Below are 16479 nucleotides of genomic sequence, written 5' to 3'. Positions count from 1 at the left end.
GCAGAGCAGAAATTCATCCTCTGCCAACAATGAAAGCCTTACTTCACTATAGCACRCTGGGAACAATTTAGTCCCACCACAGAGGCACGAGGCAAACACAACAGCTATAGCAAAATGGGTTGGAAAAGTTCCAGAAGCTGGGGCTGCATAATTGTACATTTACTGCCTATCTTTCAAAAATGTATTGTTATTTATATTTGAGTTAGAGAGAAATACAAGTTCTGCTCAAGAAGAAAATGAGGTAAAGTGGCTCAGAAAAACATATTCAGAAGGACAAGGAAGGGCAAAACCAGAGGATTTTAAAGGGAGACAGGAGATAAGAGATTGTGCTGCCACTGATTTTGTGGAAACCAATGGCTGAGAAAGGTCCCAAGCTTTGCACTTACTACAAAAACATACTTATCTACATGTACTTCTGCTTTTGAGCCACAATCTTGAATCCAAAATATTTTAGGTTCTCAACTCCTTTATGGCTGGTCAAATGTTAAAGCTTTTTTTTTTTTTTTTTTTTTGGCCTTTTTTTTTTTTTTTTTTTCTCTAAATAAAAAAGAAAGAGTCAAGTCGACAAACTGGTTTGATTTCGCCTTATGCAATTTAAATTTTATAGTGCACACAGTTCTAACCTGGCTATAAGTCTAAGAGGAAAAAGCAGTTCAGAGTTTCCTCCTGCATGCAAGAGCAATGACAGATGACTGGTATCTAGATAAATGAGAATATATGGGGATATCAGCAACTAACATCTCCTTAGGCATTTTTTCTTGGATGCTTTTTCTGTCTTCTCCATGGCAAAGTCTTTCCCGGTGTTCCAAAAACAGACTGTCTTCCAGAGCTCCAGCATATATTCCAGCAAGTTCTGCATTCTGAATAGAAGAAATTCCATCAGTTAAACTCTGATTAAAAAGATGATTAAAAAATTGTCTAGTGGTAACTAAACAGTAAAGACAAAATAATAACTGTAAGAAAACTGTCCTACTGCTTGCCAAAGAAAAAAAATGAGAGTAAATACAAGTTTAAGAGATTTTTTTTAAAAAAAAAGGCATTTAGACAAAAAAAAACCTTTGACCATACCTGTCAAAAGATCCTGCATTTTTATATATATAAATATATGCAAATGTATGTCCTGTACTTAAAAAGTACAGATCCTGCAATTGCACATACAACCCTAATTCCTTTACAGAAACAGGAATTCAGCATCAGCTTACCTGTATACTTTTTGAAGCATGCACATCTAACGTTCATAAACATGTATGTAGGCATACAATCTGTGTCTATTTAAATTAAACAAATGGATTTTACGTCTGTGCTTTGCATATCTAGGTTAATTGTAGTAATTAGTAATTATGCAAAACTACACAATGTTGGGATCACTTTATTCAAGGCAATAGCAACTGAAAYCACATGCTTATAAGAATACTGACAGAATTTTGGCCTCAGGTAAAGAAAGGAATCAAACCACAGATGTTGGACACTGTTTAATTCATTTATTTACAAAGAATCCTCTTCTAAATGGGAGCTAACATAAGTGTTTTTTAAACAAGAGTGCATTTTTTCCTGTTCTAATGGCAGAAAATTGTTATTGTTGAAAAAAGTTTCTAGTATAAAACCAACTTACACCTTGAAGGAATTGCCTTGAAAACACAATTACCTATTTAGTGTTCCCTTATGTGACTTCAGATGCTCATTTTTACTAGTCATAGGTGCTTAAACCTAGATGTTGCTTTATTTATTTATTTAGAACATCTCTGTTGCATATAAGGAAGTCAGAACACTCTAAATGTGTCCTTTATGCAAACTGAGAAACATTGTTCATTGAGCATTTCCCAGGGCTGGTAGGTCATGGATGAGATAGAATGCAGTTAATCCAAAGTACCAGGAGGCCACAGTTCCCACAACAGTTCCTATCACAAACAACATGTTGACCGGCTGCCTACAGAATCCGAGTGAGCCCTAGGAAATTGCCAGAACTGCTTCTCTCTGCCACCTTACAGAATCCCTCAACCGAGCTACGATGCAAATGTTCTTGGACTGGCTATTTTCAGAATCCCTGAAGGACTAGAGCAGTTCAGATCCAGGCCTGCAYGTTTAAACTGTTCCTGGCAAAGAGAATTCAGGAGTATAAATACCAAATAATAATCTGACACATGCTAAAAAGAAACACACACTTTCCATTCCTCCACCTATTTTCCCATATCAGATTTCATGTTTTCCTCAATCTCCATAACTCTGGCTTTACCAGTTACGACTCCTACGCCCACAACTGAGAAATCCCATCTTCACTATATTGCTCAAATGGCTAACGTTTCTGCCCAGTTTTTCTTTACTCCCTCCTTTCACCTTTATTGCAAGGCATCCCCTAGAACTTCCGAATACKTTAGTATTTATAAACATTGCACTTAACACTGTATTTCGCAAAAGGAGAAGGAAAAGTTGCACTGTTTTCAGCTCTTCCATTATCTCCCTTCATTCCACAATCCAGTAYTACACACTTGCTCTTTAATAATTTTACTCTTCAATCAACAAAATACACAGAAAGACAGGATTAAGAGAGTAAATGCTAACACAACAGACAAAGGAAGGTAATTTAAGAGCTGCTGAGAAGTATTTTATTTTGGCCTTCTTCTTTAGAAGTAACAGTGAAGAGAGATTTAGATGTGTTTCAGATAGCAGGAGCTTCAGGACAGAAATGTCCTGTCAACAGCATCAAAAATGGTTGAGGTCGGAAGGGACCTCTGGAGATCATCTAGTCCAACCCCCTGCTCCAGCAGGGACACCCAGAGCACGGGGCACAGGGCGGCATCCAGGTGGGTCTCCAGTAACTCCAAGGAAAGCTAATAACATCGTATTACCCATAATGGGTGTGATGTGGAGGTGGGTGTGGTGGGAATGACGCGGTGGGGTGGTCAAAGGTGGCCACAGGATGGGGCTGTGCTGGAGGACAGCGGAGGGGAGGCCAGGGAGGTTAGTGCAGAGGCTGCAGGGCAGGGCGGTGTAGGGGAGGGTGCAGGGAAGGGCAGGTGGAGCAGAGGGGGGAAGGGGGCAGGGTAGAGAGGACCAAGGGCAGAAGTAGGGGCTGGAGGGGAGCAGAGTGGAGGGACGAGGCAGGGGACAGAGTGGACATGGAGCCTAGGGCAGAGGGGAGCATGGAGGAAGGGGCTTGGGTAGGTAGGCTAGGATAGGGTTGGGTTAGGGCAGGATTAGGGTAGCTTTGGGCTACGGTTAGATTAGGGCAGGAGGGCTTAGGGTAGACAGAATTATAGAGGGTGTCCAAGCTGCCAAAAGTCCTTGGAAAGAGTGGAAAACACCCTGTGTTGCGTGTTACGATCCTGTGATTTAYGGACTTTTCCTCTATGCTTCTCTTGGTGACCTATTTCTTTCAAACAGCTGCTCAGCACCAGAGCGGGTATCTTGCCTGGAGGTCCAGACAGAAAAACACAACATGTGTCTGGCATCATTCCTGGAACTAAACTCCAAACTAGATACGGCAGATACCCCCTTGAAGAATAAGACAACTCTTAAGCTGCTCATAGCAGGAAAACACTTCCTGGTTTCCCTACCTTTAAAATCAACTTCCTGTTCTTCATATCTTGTTTCCAAGGCATCACATAACGCTCTGGGATCATTCCATTCTTGCTTGAGAATTTTGGCAAATGGCAGTTAGCAAGCCTGGGAGACACAGCAACACTTTAATGATGTAATCTATTAAAATTTCAGAAGAAAACTAGTTACCATACAAGAATCAAATAGACTCTTCACAATTGTAAAAGGGGAAGAAAATCTTTTAATATTGTGACTGTAAACTAATAATCCTTAATGACCCACTGTAAAATTGAATCATATATATAAAATAACACTCAATTTCCCTAGGATACTAAAAAGCATTTTCTTATCTGAATTTAGGTTATAAGGAAGAAAAACAAGATTGCTCACAAACAAGCCTTGTACTTCCAAAATAAAGCATACTTCTGTCATTTTCGGCACCTGCTTCGGGCACATTACAGCTGGTTTTGCACACTCTTACAGCTTAAGAGATACAAAGCAGTATCTGACCCAGCATTAGAGTCTGCACTTGTAGTAATTCTGATGCTTTAGTCATGTCTACTCACCAGATAAAACCTTTAGGAACAAGAATACTTTTGATAACATTTTAGTCTGTAAAATATCAACTAATAAAGCCCAACAGCCAGGACTATGGGTTCCCAGGGAGACCGCAGCCCACACAATCCAGTCTGCTCAAAAGCCAGGGACAAGGAATGCTGTGTGGCAGCCATCTCTTAGTACTTGGCCAATCCAGCAAACGTGGGAGTTGACAGTAAAATCTCTACCCTTACTTGCTGCTTATTCCTGGGTAGTTTTGGGGAAGAAAACAGGGAAATAAGGAAAACCGATGACCATCAATGTGACTCTATCACCACCTTCCAGGAAGCTTGGGCGGGCGCAGCCCAGAGAATCCCAGCTACATCAATAGAGGAACACGGGAGGCCAGGCTCTCCCCCTCACCCTTGCCCGTCTGCATTGGTCCCCTTGGGAGCCGAGGCGGCAGCAGCACCAGGCTCCATGGCCCTGGGCTCTCCCGCTCTGTGATCCGGGCGCTGCCGGGCTGACAGTGCCGCGTTCCAGCACGGCAACGGGAAGCCCCGGGAACGGCGCTCAGGGAGCCTCCCCCGGCGACTGCACCAGCAAGCTCGGAACAGTAACATGACTGCATGTTACACAACAAGGGGAACACGTGCTCCACAACAAGGGGAACACCTTGTGTAACACRTGCTCCTTCAGTTTCAAAAATGTGTCCTTTTGAAAAGACAACATTGAAAGTAAATAAATACAAACAAAAACAGAAAAAAAAAAAGAAAGAAAATACTTAAAATAGTCAAAAGTCATTTAGTCAGACACTGGAAGGTAGCGCTCAGTATCACCCTCTTTCTGTGAGAGAAGGAATTTATACACTGTTCCAGCAACCTTTACTTAGGAAATCCAAAACAAACAAAACCCCACTAATTACAAGAATCTTCTCCATTGGCAACAAATTATCCAATTATGCAACAATAAAAAAGTAATGAAACAACTATGAAARTTTGCTGACAATATCTAGGGAGAAGAAAAAAACAAAATTATCCAGGAAATCCCAGATCAGCAGCTGATGACAGAGTCCCAAACTAACCAAACTGTGTAAAAAAAGTCTCAGAATCAGTTTAGCACATTGACCAGCATAGCTGTGCTAGGAAAGACAACAAACACATCAAAACCTTTTGCTACTTTTGTGGCAAGAAGTACTGTACCAGGAACCAACCATGCTTCATAGCTGATGAACAATTTCTTCCTAACAGGGAATTCACGTACCACCATAAAGATGCAGAAAGGTCAAAACTCTCAAGTAAACTGAATTTAAAACCATATAATGGAATATTCTCTAAGTTTAATAGCTCTTTTTCYAAATGCTTTAGTAAACACCAGCTGTTCAAAGTACTGAACTATTCAATACTGCAATTACATTAAGTTTCTGGTAACATGCTTCTCTTGTGAAACCCAACGACTCTCAGGTGAGCAAAATTTACGTGCAAAAGTTTGTTGTCAGGTTTTAAAGTGAGTTAATATTTCAGAAATATTTTATAATGAAAACATAAAATTCACATAAAACACAACTTATTAGGGACAACAAGTTTTAGACATCATACATGTTATCAATGTCTCACATACTCTTCTGTTATGTTCCCAAACAATGTGGAACGTAAAAGTTATSTTCAAAACCTAAAAACTAGTCAACTTTATCAAGTAGAAATCATCTCTCTTGCATACTGTTGTTTTATAAGAGTCAAAATTAATAAAAACTTCAGAATTTCTCTGAGTTTCACACTTTTACCACACAGATAAGAGAGAAGCATGGGGACAGGAATTGCAAGGTTAAGGATTTATGTCTGTCTATGAAGTCTTGAGCAAACACAGTTCTTCAGGGGAATGCAAATTTATGTAGACCATACTGAAGCATGGGCTAATGGCTCAGAAACTGAGTTCCACTGTAATTGACTCAAAACAAAAAGATCTGTTTAAGTTGCGTGCATTATGGAAAAAGCTTAAACACAGGAGGTAGAAAGATCAAACAATTGTTACAATATGAAAGATTAAAACCTGCAGTAGTGGTTTACAACATGYGTTGCTCAATAGTGCTCGTTTGCAGGCTTGTTACTCAAAAATCATTCACTCTTAAAATTTAGTTTGTTTCAGAAACCTATCTGCTTTTATAAATCTTAATATCACAGACACTATTATTGTCAATACATTGCTACATCAAGAACACAGGATCTTCTATGTCAAAACTTAACCAGAGTAAGTTTCTACTCAATTTTAATTCAGAGCAGCCTTGGCTATTATTTTTTATGACTGTTAGTTTCAACAGATGAAAATGGTGTATTCAATTAGAAGAATGCCTTAATTCTGAAACTTAACGTGGCTTTGAAATTTCCTAAAAATTTCCAAAAACACCAGGAAGTAGACCTGTTATCTAGAAAACCTTAACARTTTTTGAGACTACAGCAAACAAAACAGGAAAAATAATAACCCTCACGCTGTTAAACTTAGTGAAGGATTATATAGTTTTTTTAACATTGAGTATTTTCCATATTTCTGCAACTTATGAAAACAGGAAGTCATGAAATTATAATAAAAGCTTGATTTAATATATTTTACAGAGATTTTGTTATCAAGTACACTGAGAGCTAAAAGATTTCCAAATCGTGAGGGTTATCAATCTCAATAACATCTTCTGATTCCATCTTTGCTTCATGATGTCCTTCCTGTAAATCATCCAGAGAAGCCAGAGCCTCATTTGTGTCACTAGCAAAAGTCTCTCGAGATGCATCATCATATTCTTGCAGGTTAAGCCCTTTAATAGCTTTTTTCATCTTCTTTCCTAGAACTTGCATTCTCCTCTTCTTAGCAGCCTTCTTGTTTTCATACTCCTTTTGGTTTTCCAAGTAGAAGATTTCCTTGAGGAAAGAAAAGATTGGCATATTTAGTTTTGTAGTATTTGCTAAATAAAACACAAATATGTGAAAAAATCTCTCCAGATATTTAATTAAGTAAATATGTGTAAGCCAAAGTAAAAATGTTTATTACAAGTAACAGTACTTAATATTTAACTAATAATATTTTACAAAGATATATTATTTGAAGATATATTACACTTAAGTTTGATTATGGACTGCGTTTAAGGAAAATGTCACATTAATATTTGTACAGCTACACAATTCCTCAATGACTTCAAACTATCACACAACTGCTAACCTTCGTTTTCAAGAAATGTTTTTTTTATTCCACTTTGCCAAAGAATTTTTGTGGGAGGTGGACTATAGAGAAAATAGGTCCAAAAGGTTCTATCACATCTTGAACAAACTTTTCTCCAAAGCTGAAATTTGAGACCAAGTTTCACTATATTTGCTCTCAAAAATGTAAACATTGTTTTCTCTACTGTGAAGTATAACTTACAATTTTCATCTGCATTTTAAAGCAGCAGATCATTCAGCAGAACTAAGTGTTGCTACATTTTTTTTCTGACTTAGCTTATTTAAAAACTGCATATGGAAAACATGAATGCTTTTCTTTCTCCATCACCAAAAGCTAGAACACTAAGGAAATGTAAATCTGGAAGATAGTTGTGCACTTGACAACTTCTATAACGACAGGAGTGTATGTGCTTTTTTTTTTTGCTTTTCTGTTTTTGTTATTCGGCAGAGCAACTAACGATATATAAAACATGTTCTCTTTGTGCACTAAGAATAGTAATCTGCCAAGTGAATTTTTGCTCATATTTTTTAAAAATGAAAAGTTGGTTTATTTGAAATAAACTTGCTTCAAAACACATCGTTAAACTTTCCAAGAGTTACAAAAGGATTCAATCAAAACATTTCTAATTAGAATAAAAGATTTGCTTTAGACAACCACTTATATTCTGACAATTTTACCTTGATTTGTTGTTCTTTGATGCTAGGTGTGTTCTTCAGCAGATTTAAATACACTCCCCCTGGTGTTCTTCTTCTAGTACCATTCTTTCATAAGGGAAAGTGTAAATTAGTATATTAAAGCAAGCTTAAAATGTGTCGATATAAAGAAATGCTTCATATTGAGTCAGAATCCAGAAATCTAAGCTGTTTTGTAAGGTATGACATAGTAAGTCTGACTAGTTATTGTTTGTGACTAATCTAGTTATAAAAAAGGTGAACAGCCAGCTCTCTACATTTGGATGGGGAATATAAAGATACCAAATAATTTAGGATACTAAACCAGACTGATGACCTAACAGACAATCATGCCATCAGACTTTCTATTTACTCATTTCTTTGGGGGAGGAGGAGAGAGAAAATCGGTTGGTTTTGCTTTAAGAACTGTTCAGTTACATCTTAAATCTGATTTTGTAGTGAAGGAACAAAAGACTAACAGCATTCTAACTACGCTCACAGCTACCTGCAGGAATGTAAACTTTAAAATGGATATTCATATTATTCTTAACTTACAAGCTCAATAAAATATCAAAAAAAGTTTCACAAAATCATATGAAATTTAATTTTGTGATATTACATCTAACAATTCTAAAATTTATCTGCGCGCCTGCAGGAATTTGCTTTTCTGTTGGAGATATTACATACCATACGTACTTTGAAGTATGCAAAGCCTTCTCCCATAGGACAGTAGTTCCATGCTTTGAACGTATTCAGCATAACATGAGTAGTATAATGCATCATAGCCAAGCATGAATGGACCCTGCCATCTCCAAAAGCTCATTTACCATGCAATTACCATTTACAATGCATAAATGTTGCATAAAATTGAATTGTCTGTTACGTTAGTACCCTGATATTGTATTAAAGATCTCAAAACAGGCAAATTCAATTTTAAAGCTTGAAATCAGACCCTGAATTCTTTCATTATCCTAGCAAATTTCCAACCAACAGAAACAGTGTACTTTGTTCACCTTTCAAACACTCTATTACAATTTCCAGCCTAGAAATTCATCACCATGAATTTTATTTTTTTTATCTTCCTACTAAATACTTGCTGATCAATGATTTAGTATTATACTTCAATAGTACTGTTGCATTTAAGAGAAAAAATAGTTCTTTGAAGATATTAAAAATGCATATACAAGTGCATGAAAGTACTTATTGATTCTTCTCACTTTTAATTACTCTTGAGTTAAAACTTATCATTTAAGAAAAAATATATGCAGAACCAGTTAAATATAGGATTTTTATTACAATTTGTAATAGAAAACAGTACTCACTTTACAGATATACAACATTAAATTTTATAGACAYTGGTCCAACATTAAGGCTTACAGATGCCCTCTTGAATGTTGCTTTTCAAATGTGACATTAGAAGTATATAGTAGTTTGTGGAGTTTTGATGGCATTCTGATTATTAGTCAATGTTTTCAAAAAATACACCTGGCTTACTGAAGCAATGTGGCCAGAYACTACATTTGGATCATAGAATTATAAGGTTTCATTCTTCAGAGGCTTGCACACTTAGTTTGAGAGAAACATCCCAGGAAATAAAAATGTTATCATTGGTATAAGCTATTGGTTTTAAGCCTCCAAACTTGGGCAATTCACACATTCATTCAACTCAGTTTACACAAACCCTGATATAAGATTACTTTAGCATTACTGTTAAAAWTTTTCACAGCTCAGAAAAGTGTCCTAAAAGAGCAGTGGTAAATGAATGCCTGGAATCCGGGAAACTCTGAATGTAACACAGTAGTATTACACAAAGTATTCTGCAAGTAGAAAAATCTTGTAAACACACAATATCACATTTTCTTACCACTATGAACAGTCCACCATTTTGTTCCACTTCAGCAGTTTCCATAAGCAATTCAATAGCCTTCCTTTTTCCAATTATTTTCACTACTCGGGCAATTAAATCTTTCTTTGGTTCACAAAGCCTTTCAGGGAGGGAGGGAAGGAGAAAAAAAGAGTGTATTTACAGTCAGTAGGACTTCTCAAGTAAAACCGACAACAGAACTTYAATAATGATTGGTTTGTCTTGTGGGCTAGAATGCATTTCTGTGTGCTTCAACYGGCTTCTTAAATCTACTTTCAGAATTGTAAACTTATAGGAGACATTAATACACACAGTATATATTTTTCAGTAAAGACTGAGTACTTTCTATCGATGTGTGAAAAATTAAACCAAATGACAAAGACCAATAAAAACCATTGAAAACATAGTATTACAATCTGTTGTGTACGATGAACTAACAACCCACAGGAGTTGTGAGCATGAAGGAAGAGAGGAAGACAGGTGGCAATAAACACAAGGTTTAGGCTAGGTACAGATGATTTGCATTTAATTAAAGTGACAGCAGTCTGCAGTAAATTAACAATTAACTGGAAGGAACAGTGAGCGTAACAGTGAGTTCAACATCTTGTGCAACATGCACGTATGTGTTACAATGATGAAATAATAACAAGCTCGCAGTCCACTCAAAAGCTATATTGTAATAACCAACTTTGCTTCAATTGTTTCTGTTGTATGGTTTAAGTACCATGAAATAAGACATTGAAAATCATTATTTTAATGACAAGTATTCTAGCCCTACAAAAGATTTATACTTTGTAATTTATCTTATCAAGCGCAGTGGATTACTAGGCACTGGAAGTTAAATGCTATCTCAAATACTCACARGAGTGAATTCCAAATTCTGAATTATTGGAAGAGAAGTAAACATTCAGTAGACAGCTTTAGCATAACTAAGATTCCTTAAAATTTCATTAAATTCTGCTAACTTTGGTTAGCAGTGCCAATTTAAATGGGCGCCTCTACCTAGAGTTCATTCTGCCTTGCACATAGCTCTCCTATACGCATCTTAACTCTAAGAAGCTGTACATCCCGAGAAGAACTGAGCAGCCAGAAAAGTTTCTTGATAACAGTTTACTACACAGTAAGTAAACTGTGGCCCAGGACAACCAGAGAATCATTCAGTCAGTGAATACAGAAACACAAAATGGCTGAGGTTGGAAGGGACCTCTAGAGCTCATCTAGTCCAATCCCTCTGCTCCAGCAGGGACACCCAGAGCACGGGGCACAGGCCGGTTTGAAGACCTACAGAGAAGAAGACTCCACAGCCTCCCTGGGCAACCTGTTCCAGGGCTGTCATCCTCACAGGAAAGAAGTTCTTCCTCACATGCAGATGGAACCTCATGTGTTTCAACTTGTATCCACTGCCCCTTGTCCTACCACTGGTCATCACAGAGAAGAGCCTGGCCCCATCCTTCCCTCAGGTATTTGTACATGTTGAAAAGATCCCCTCTCAACCTTCTCTTCTCCAGGGAAAACAGGCCCAGCTCACTCAGTCACTCCTCATATGAGAGATGTTCCATTCCCTTAATCATCTTAGTTGCTCTTCTCTGGACCCTCTCATGAAGCTCCACATCCCTCTTATACTGAGGAGCCCAGAACTGCCCCCAATACTCCACGTGCGGCCTCTCCAGAGCTGAGCAGAGGGGCAGGATCCCCTCCCTCCACCTGCTACCAACATCCTCCTGATGCAGCCAGGATCCCATGGGCCTTCTTGGCCATGTGGGCACTGCTGCCTCATTGGTAACTTGGTGTGAAMCTCCCAGGTCACTCCCTGSGGAGCTGCTCTCCAGCAGGTCAAGCCCTCATCTGCCTAGTGCCCGGGGTTATTCCTCCTCAGACGCAGGACTCTGCACTTGTTCCCTGTTGAATCTCAGGAGGTTCCTCTCTGGTCAGCTCTCCAGTCTGTCCAGGTCCCTCTGAACAGCAACACAGCCCTCCAGAGTGTCGGCCACTCCACCCAGCTTGGAATCGTCCACAAACTTGCTCAGGGTACCCTCGTCCAAGTCATTGATGAACAAGTTGAATAGCCCTGGGCCCAGTACTGACCCCTTGGAGACACCACTGGGCACAGACTTCCAACTGGACTTSGTCTCATATATCACCACCCTCTGAGCTCTGTCATCCAGCCAGTTCTCAATGGCCCTCACTGTGCACCTGCCCAGGCCACAGTGACACTACAGCACTGCCTAAGCAGCAGTGCTGTGTTTACTTAAACCTAGATCACATTAACAGAAAAAGGAGGCTTCTACACTCATCTTAAAKAAGTGCAACAGAACAAAGGGAAAGTTTGTTACAAGTGACAAGCTGYAAATTTTCAAGTTATTGAGAACAGCTAATGGCATTAATTGTTGGCTAACTACAGTATCAAAGCTGACTTCTACCAACACAAAGTTTCATACATTACACATTAACAATGTCTCCTAAACAAAAGGTGGGTTTGTTGACCAATCTAAAATTGTCGAGTTTTAAACTTGTGTTACCTATGTAACCCTAGTGTTGTCCCCTTACACGTATATGTTACGGGYAATTTACCTATTGGAAAAAGGATGGTCAGCTTAAGTTAGTCTAAATAAGAATGACTGCAGTCATTTGCCTCATCAGCACCAGTTCTGTGCTGCCACTGCCAGCTGAAGGGAACTGTGCAGCTAACTGGTTATGCAGAACAACTTCTATGAAAATAATCCCAAAAGGGTATGGACAGATCAAGTCCAGCCTGGCTCAGGTACTTCCTTTTAAACATATCTGTGCAGAAAAGTGGATGGTAACGAGTGTGTGAATGGTATTAGTTTTTAATAATGTCACCACAAGCTGTCCCAGAACTGCAGTATAGTTTCACAATACAGAAAAGAGAAAGTTTTACTTCAGTACTAGTGTCTAACCTTGGCACAGCCCCTACTTGCAGGAAGAACAAAAGGTGTCTTCAGATACCTATGTTTCATGTACATGAAGAATTTCTGATTTTGAGGATTTAAGGTCTCCAGATCTCCATGCAGTCCAAGTCGCCCATAACCACAATATCCACTTTTCCATGGACAACACAACAGGTGTCCAATATTGTCCACCTTCAAATCCACAATTTTGACCGTAGCTTTACCTAGCAAAGCCACTACTAACCTATGTCATGAAAATCAGTATTTTTGCTTGAGAGTGTTCTCATAGAAGCCAACCATTCCGGCAGATCTTTTCCAAGAAATATCAGAGTGTTTTAAATCTTCACATTTGAAATTCACAAACTTTATCACACCCACTGTTTCAGAACCAACTGAAAATGATATCAGAGATGTTAGACAGTATTACTAGAGGTGTTTTCAAGACACCAGCTGGGATACCAYGTTTGTGTCCCAGGGTTCTAGAAATATGCACATGGCATTCATGTCTTTCATAGTTTGGCACAACATGTAGCATTTAGCTGTAAGAAACAATTTTTTCCTCCCAGTGTTTAAGGAAGTGAAGAAATACTATGTTAAACTCACCGATAAGCAATTTCATCTGCCACTTTTTCCTCAGAATCTTCTTCTGTGATCTCGTATCTTCCTTTATAATTCATTTCTTGTCTTTCTCCTAGTCTATCTTTTACAGGCCGCTTTCGTTTGAGAAAACCATGTCCATTTTCTTCTTCTGCTGGCAATGTTTTCTTGTCATCATGCATGTATTCATCCAACTCTTTATCTAAAGTCTCTGCCTCCTTTTGCTGAGCTTCTCTCATTAGCTTTTTAGCCAATAAATAATTGTAAGTCTCAGACTGCCTGCTTCTGTCAATACTACCATCCATTCCTAGAATTCCAAGTTCAGTAGCCACAGCATCCTGACTCTGCTCCTGAAGCACCACTCCCCAGATATTGTTGACCTTCTTGCCACTTGGGAGGGTTTGCTTTTGCTGGTTCTGAGTAAACTGAAAAGGCTCAGATTTAGCCGGAGGAAGGTTGGAACACTTCTGACGTTTTCTTTTCCACAGACAACTATCATCATCAGATTCAGAAAAACTCTCATCACTTGAGTCCGCACTTTTGGTTGTCCGATACGGGACACTTGGTGGACAGGATGAAATGATGCTCTGGAAAGGTCTGACTGAATTACTTCCATCATGCAATTTCTGAAAAGGTAAATACCCGTTAATCCAACTACTCCAGTAAAAAAAAAAAAAGAAATATATATATATATATATAATTATCAAGTGATGTCAATATACATTGTTCTTGGGTTTTTTTTTTTTTTTAACATATAACTATAAGCTCACTATAGTTTGTTCTCAAGTCGGATGCAAGAAAAAGGTTTTAAAATACGTCTCATTGCTATAGGATTATTTAGGAAAGGCTATTCCCTGTATTTCTGACTGGTAGCCTAAAATAGCAAACGAAATCTCCTGAAAGCTGCCTCAACTGTCAAAGCATCATGGTTGAAATGACCCACAATTCTTACTCTCAATGCACAAAACTTTGAATCATGCTTCTGAACCAATCTACTGTAAGCACTTTTCTTACTAATAGTTCTAGTTCTCTCCACGATGACTTTCAATTGTAAAGTTATATACCACCTCATGATTTTTAAAATCACTCATCTTTTACTTCAGACTTGTGTTAAAAAGAAACCTGTATTTAACCCCTGCTGTTCTTTACCAGCATTATGACACCTTTTCCTTTTCTTTCCACTAGCAGGCAAGCCTTCAGGCTCCTTTTATCACATTATTAAATAAAAAAGTTAAAATGTGTTCCATCATACCAAAATTAAGCACACTTTCCACAACTCTACGAATTTTTAAAAATTGTGTATCTGTAATTTTTTAATGCTAGGCATCTCAGAACTATGTAACAACAGAAGCCACCAAAGAAGACGAAGATCCTTACATATACAGTCCCATTTATCATATTTTGAAGTCTCTCCTTGTATTACCATATATTCCTCATACAATCTTACAACACAACTTAACATGAGAACTTTAAAACACACTAGAAGACAAAACAGCATTTCATCAGGGACTAGCACATAGAGATGAGTTCCGCATTCAAGACAGAGCACTATGCTACTGCTAACTTCCATGTTTTCAAAGTGTTTTCTTCATCGTTTTTTTTTTTTTTTTCCTGAAACGACCAGCTACAACAGCCCCCTTTGTCCCCCAAATCCAAAGCCCAGCGGAACCCAAAGGCGCCCTCCCGCAGTGAACAGGCACCAGGCGGGCTTGCAGGCTCCCGGGCCCCGGGGCACGAGGCGGGCGCTTATCCCTCAGGAAACCGTTTCCGCGGCCGAGGCCCCGGCCGGGCCCCGCCTGCCGCAGGCGCCTCCCCGGCCCGGCCGCCCGCAGGGGRCTCCATGCCCGGCGCCTACCGCGCCGCGCCGCCCGGCGGAGGCACCGCGGCCTCGGCGGCTCCCGGGTGCCTGGCGCGGGGCGGGCCGCCGGGCAGGGCGCTCCCCGGAGCGGCAGCGGCGGGAGGGCCGGGCCGGCAGCGCAGCGAGCGCCTAAGCGGGACCAGGAGGAGGAAGATGGAGGCGGGGACGGGGCTGGGCTCTGGCTGGGAGCTGCGCAGCCGCTAGCCACAGCGCTGCGGCAACGAGGGGGGATTCGCAGCGGCGGGAGCCGTTAGAGCCTGGCGAGCCGTTATGGCCTGCGGAGCCGTTAGAGCCGTTGGTGTCGCTAGGCGCGCTGGAGCCATGGCCTCGCTTGGTGCCCGCCTCGCCGCGGCCTGCGCTCGCCCACCTGCTGCGGGTCCCCGGGAGAGCCGGCCCCCGCCATGTCGGAGTCGGAGCCGGAGAGCTCGCCGTCCTCCACGTCGCCCTCCATCCCCCGCGCCTCCTGCGCCATCTTCCCGCCGCGACGCCGGCGCGCGGCTCGCGGGCAGGGCGGGAGGGCGGCTCCGCGCACGCGCACCGCGCTCCGCCAATGGCGGGCCGGCGGCGGGGGCGCGGGGCACGTCGGGACGGCCGGCGGCGGGGGCGGGCGCCCTGAGGCGCGCCGCCATTTTGTGGGTGCCGGGGCGGCGCCATGATCSTGTCGCGAGGGCGTCGCGACAGCTGCCGGCACCCGTGCGCTGCTTGGGCGGCACGAAAGGCGACTACAAAATACAGATTCCGCGTTCATAGGCACTTTAATTGTCTATTAACAGACACTTAATGCTGGTGCAAACTGTTAAGTCGTGTTTTGTTTGTGTCATTTGCATATGCACAAGGAGGCAGAAATCCTGCAAGGGAAGTTGTGTTTATCAGGATTGGGCTTTTCCTTTAACCACGGCATAACTAAGCATCCACATAGTTATAGTAAACTCACCATGTTAGGTTAGGTTGTCACCAAAAATAAGAAGTTTCTTGATACCAATATAGTACTAAGAAGCAGCCATTCTGTTATGGCACCAGGTGCATGGGGGATAGCGTCTCCTAATATGCCATCGTGAAATTTATATATTTCTCTGTTAAGTACATAACACATTCAGGTTTTCTGCAACGATGATACAAATTTATTCTGATTCGTAGAACTAATTTCAGTATACCCCATCCTCACTCATGTACACCCACTGTCCTTTAAGAGGTTGCTGAGGGTCTTTKGAGACGGCTGGTGCTCATCTTTTGGGGCCCTTCTGAAGAACTCCCTTAACTCACTTCCATCTATGCCCTCATTTTGTTTCAGGGAGTCCTGTT

General features: G+C 40.6%; 2 protein-coding genes across 2 annotated transcripts; both read right to left on the bottom strand.

The window, feature by feature from the left end:
• Positions 1 to 588: 588 nt before the first annotated feature.
• Positions 589 to 3683, bottom strand: TEX43 (testis expressed 43; the record flags this gene model as incomplete). The annotated part of the gene is made up of 2 exons (XM_026046567.1): positions 589 to 860; positions 3555 to 3683. Coding segments are annotated over 2 exons (336 nt in total), but the record flags the coding sequence as incomplete, so codon positions are not given.
• Positions 3684 to 4850: 1167 nt separating this feature from the next.
• PHAX (phosphorylated adaptor for RNA export) lies at positions 4851 to 15655 on the bottom strand. The gene is made up of 5 exons (XM_026046566.1): positions 15545 to 15655; positions 13326 to 13945; positions 9814 to 9934; positions 7956 to 8039; positions 4851 to 6980 (listed from the first exon to the last, which is right to left on the bottom strand). Exons 1-5 carry the CDS (start codon positions 15647 to 15649, stop codon positions 6711 to 6713), a joined length of 1200 nt encoding a protein of 399 aa, XP_025902351.1. The 5' UTR covers positions 15650 to 15655; the 3' UTR covers positions 4851 to 6710.
• Between the last annotated feature and the right edge of the window lie 824 nt (positions 15656 to 16479).

Source organism: Nothoprocta perdicaria, unplaced genomic scaffold, assembly GCF_003342845.1.
Source record: "Nothoprocta perdicaria isolate Ctin4 unplaced genomic scaffold, notPer1 scaffold_45, whole genome shotgun sequence".
Taxonomy (NCBI): domain Eukaryota; kingdom Metazoa; phylum Chordata; class Aves; order Tinamiformes; family Tinamidae; genus Nothoprocta; species Nothoprocta perdicaria.
This window is presented reverse-complemented; position numbering and strand designations above follow the sequence as displayed.

Coding starts and splice junctions, on each gene's coding strand:
- PHAX (XM_026046566.1), bottom strand. CDS start 15,649: ATGGCGCAGGAGGCGCGGGGGATGGAGGGCGACGTGGAGGACGGCGAG. Junction 9,935..13,325: donor GCAGATGAAATTGCTTATCG/GTGAGTTTAACA, acceptor CCTCCCTGAAAG/GCTTTGTGAACCAAAGAAAG. Junction 6,981..7,955: donor TCAAAGAACAACAAATCAAG/GTAAAATTGTCA, acceptor TCTTTCCTCAAG/GAAATCTTCTACTTGGAAAA.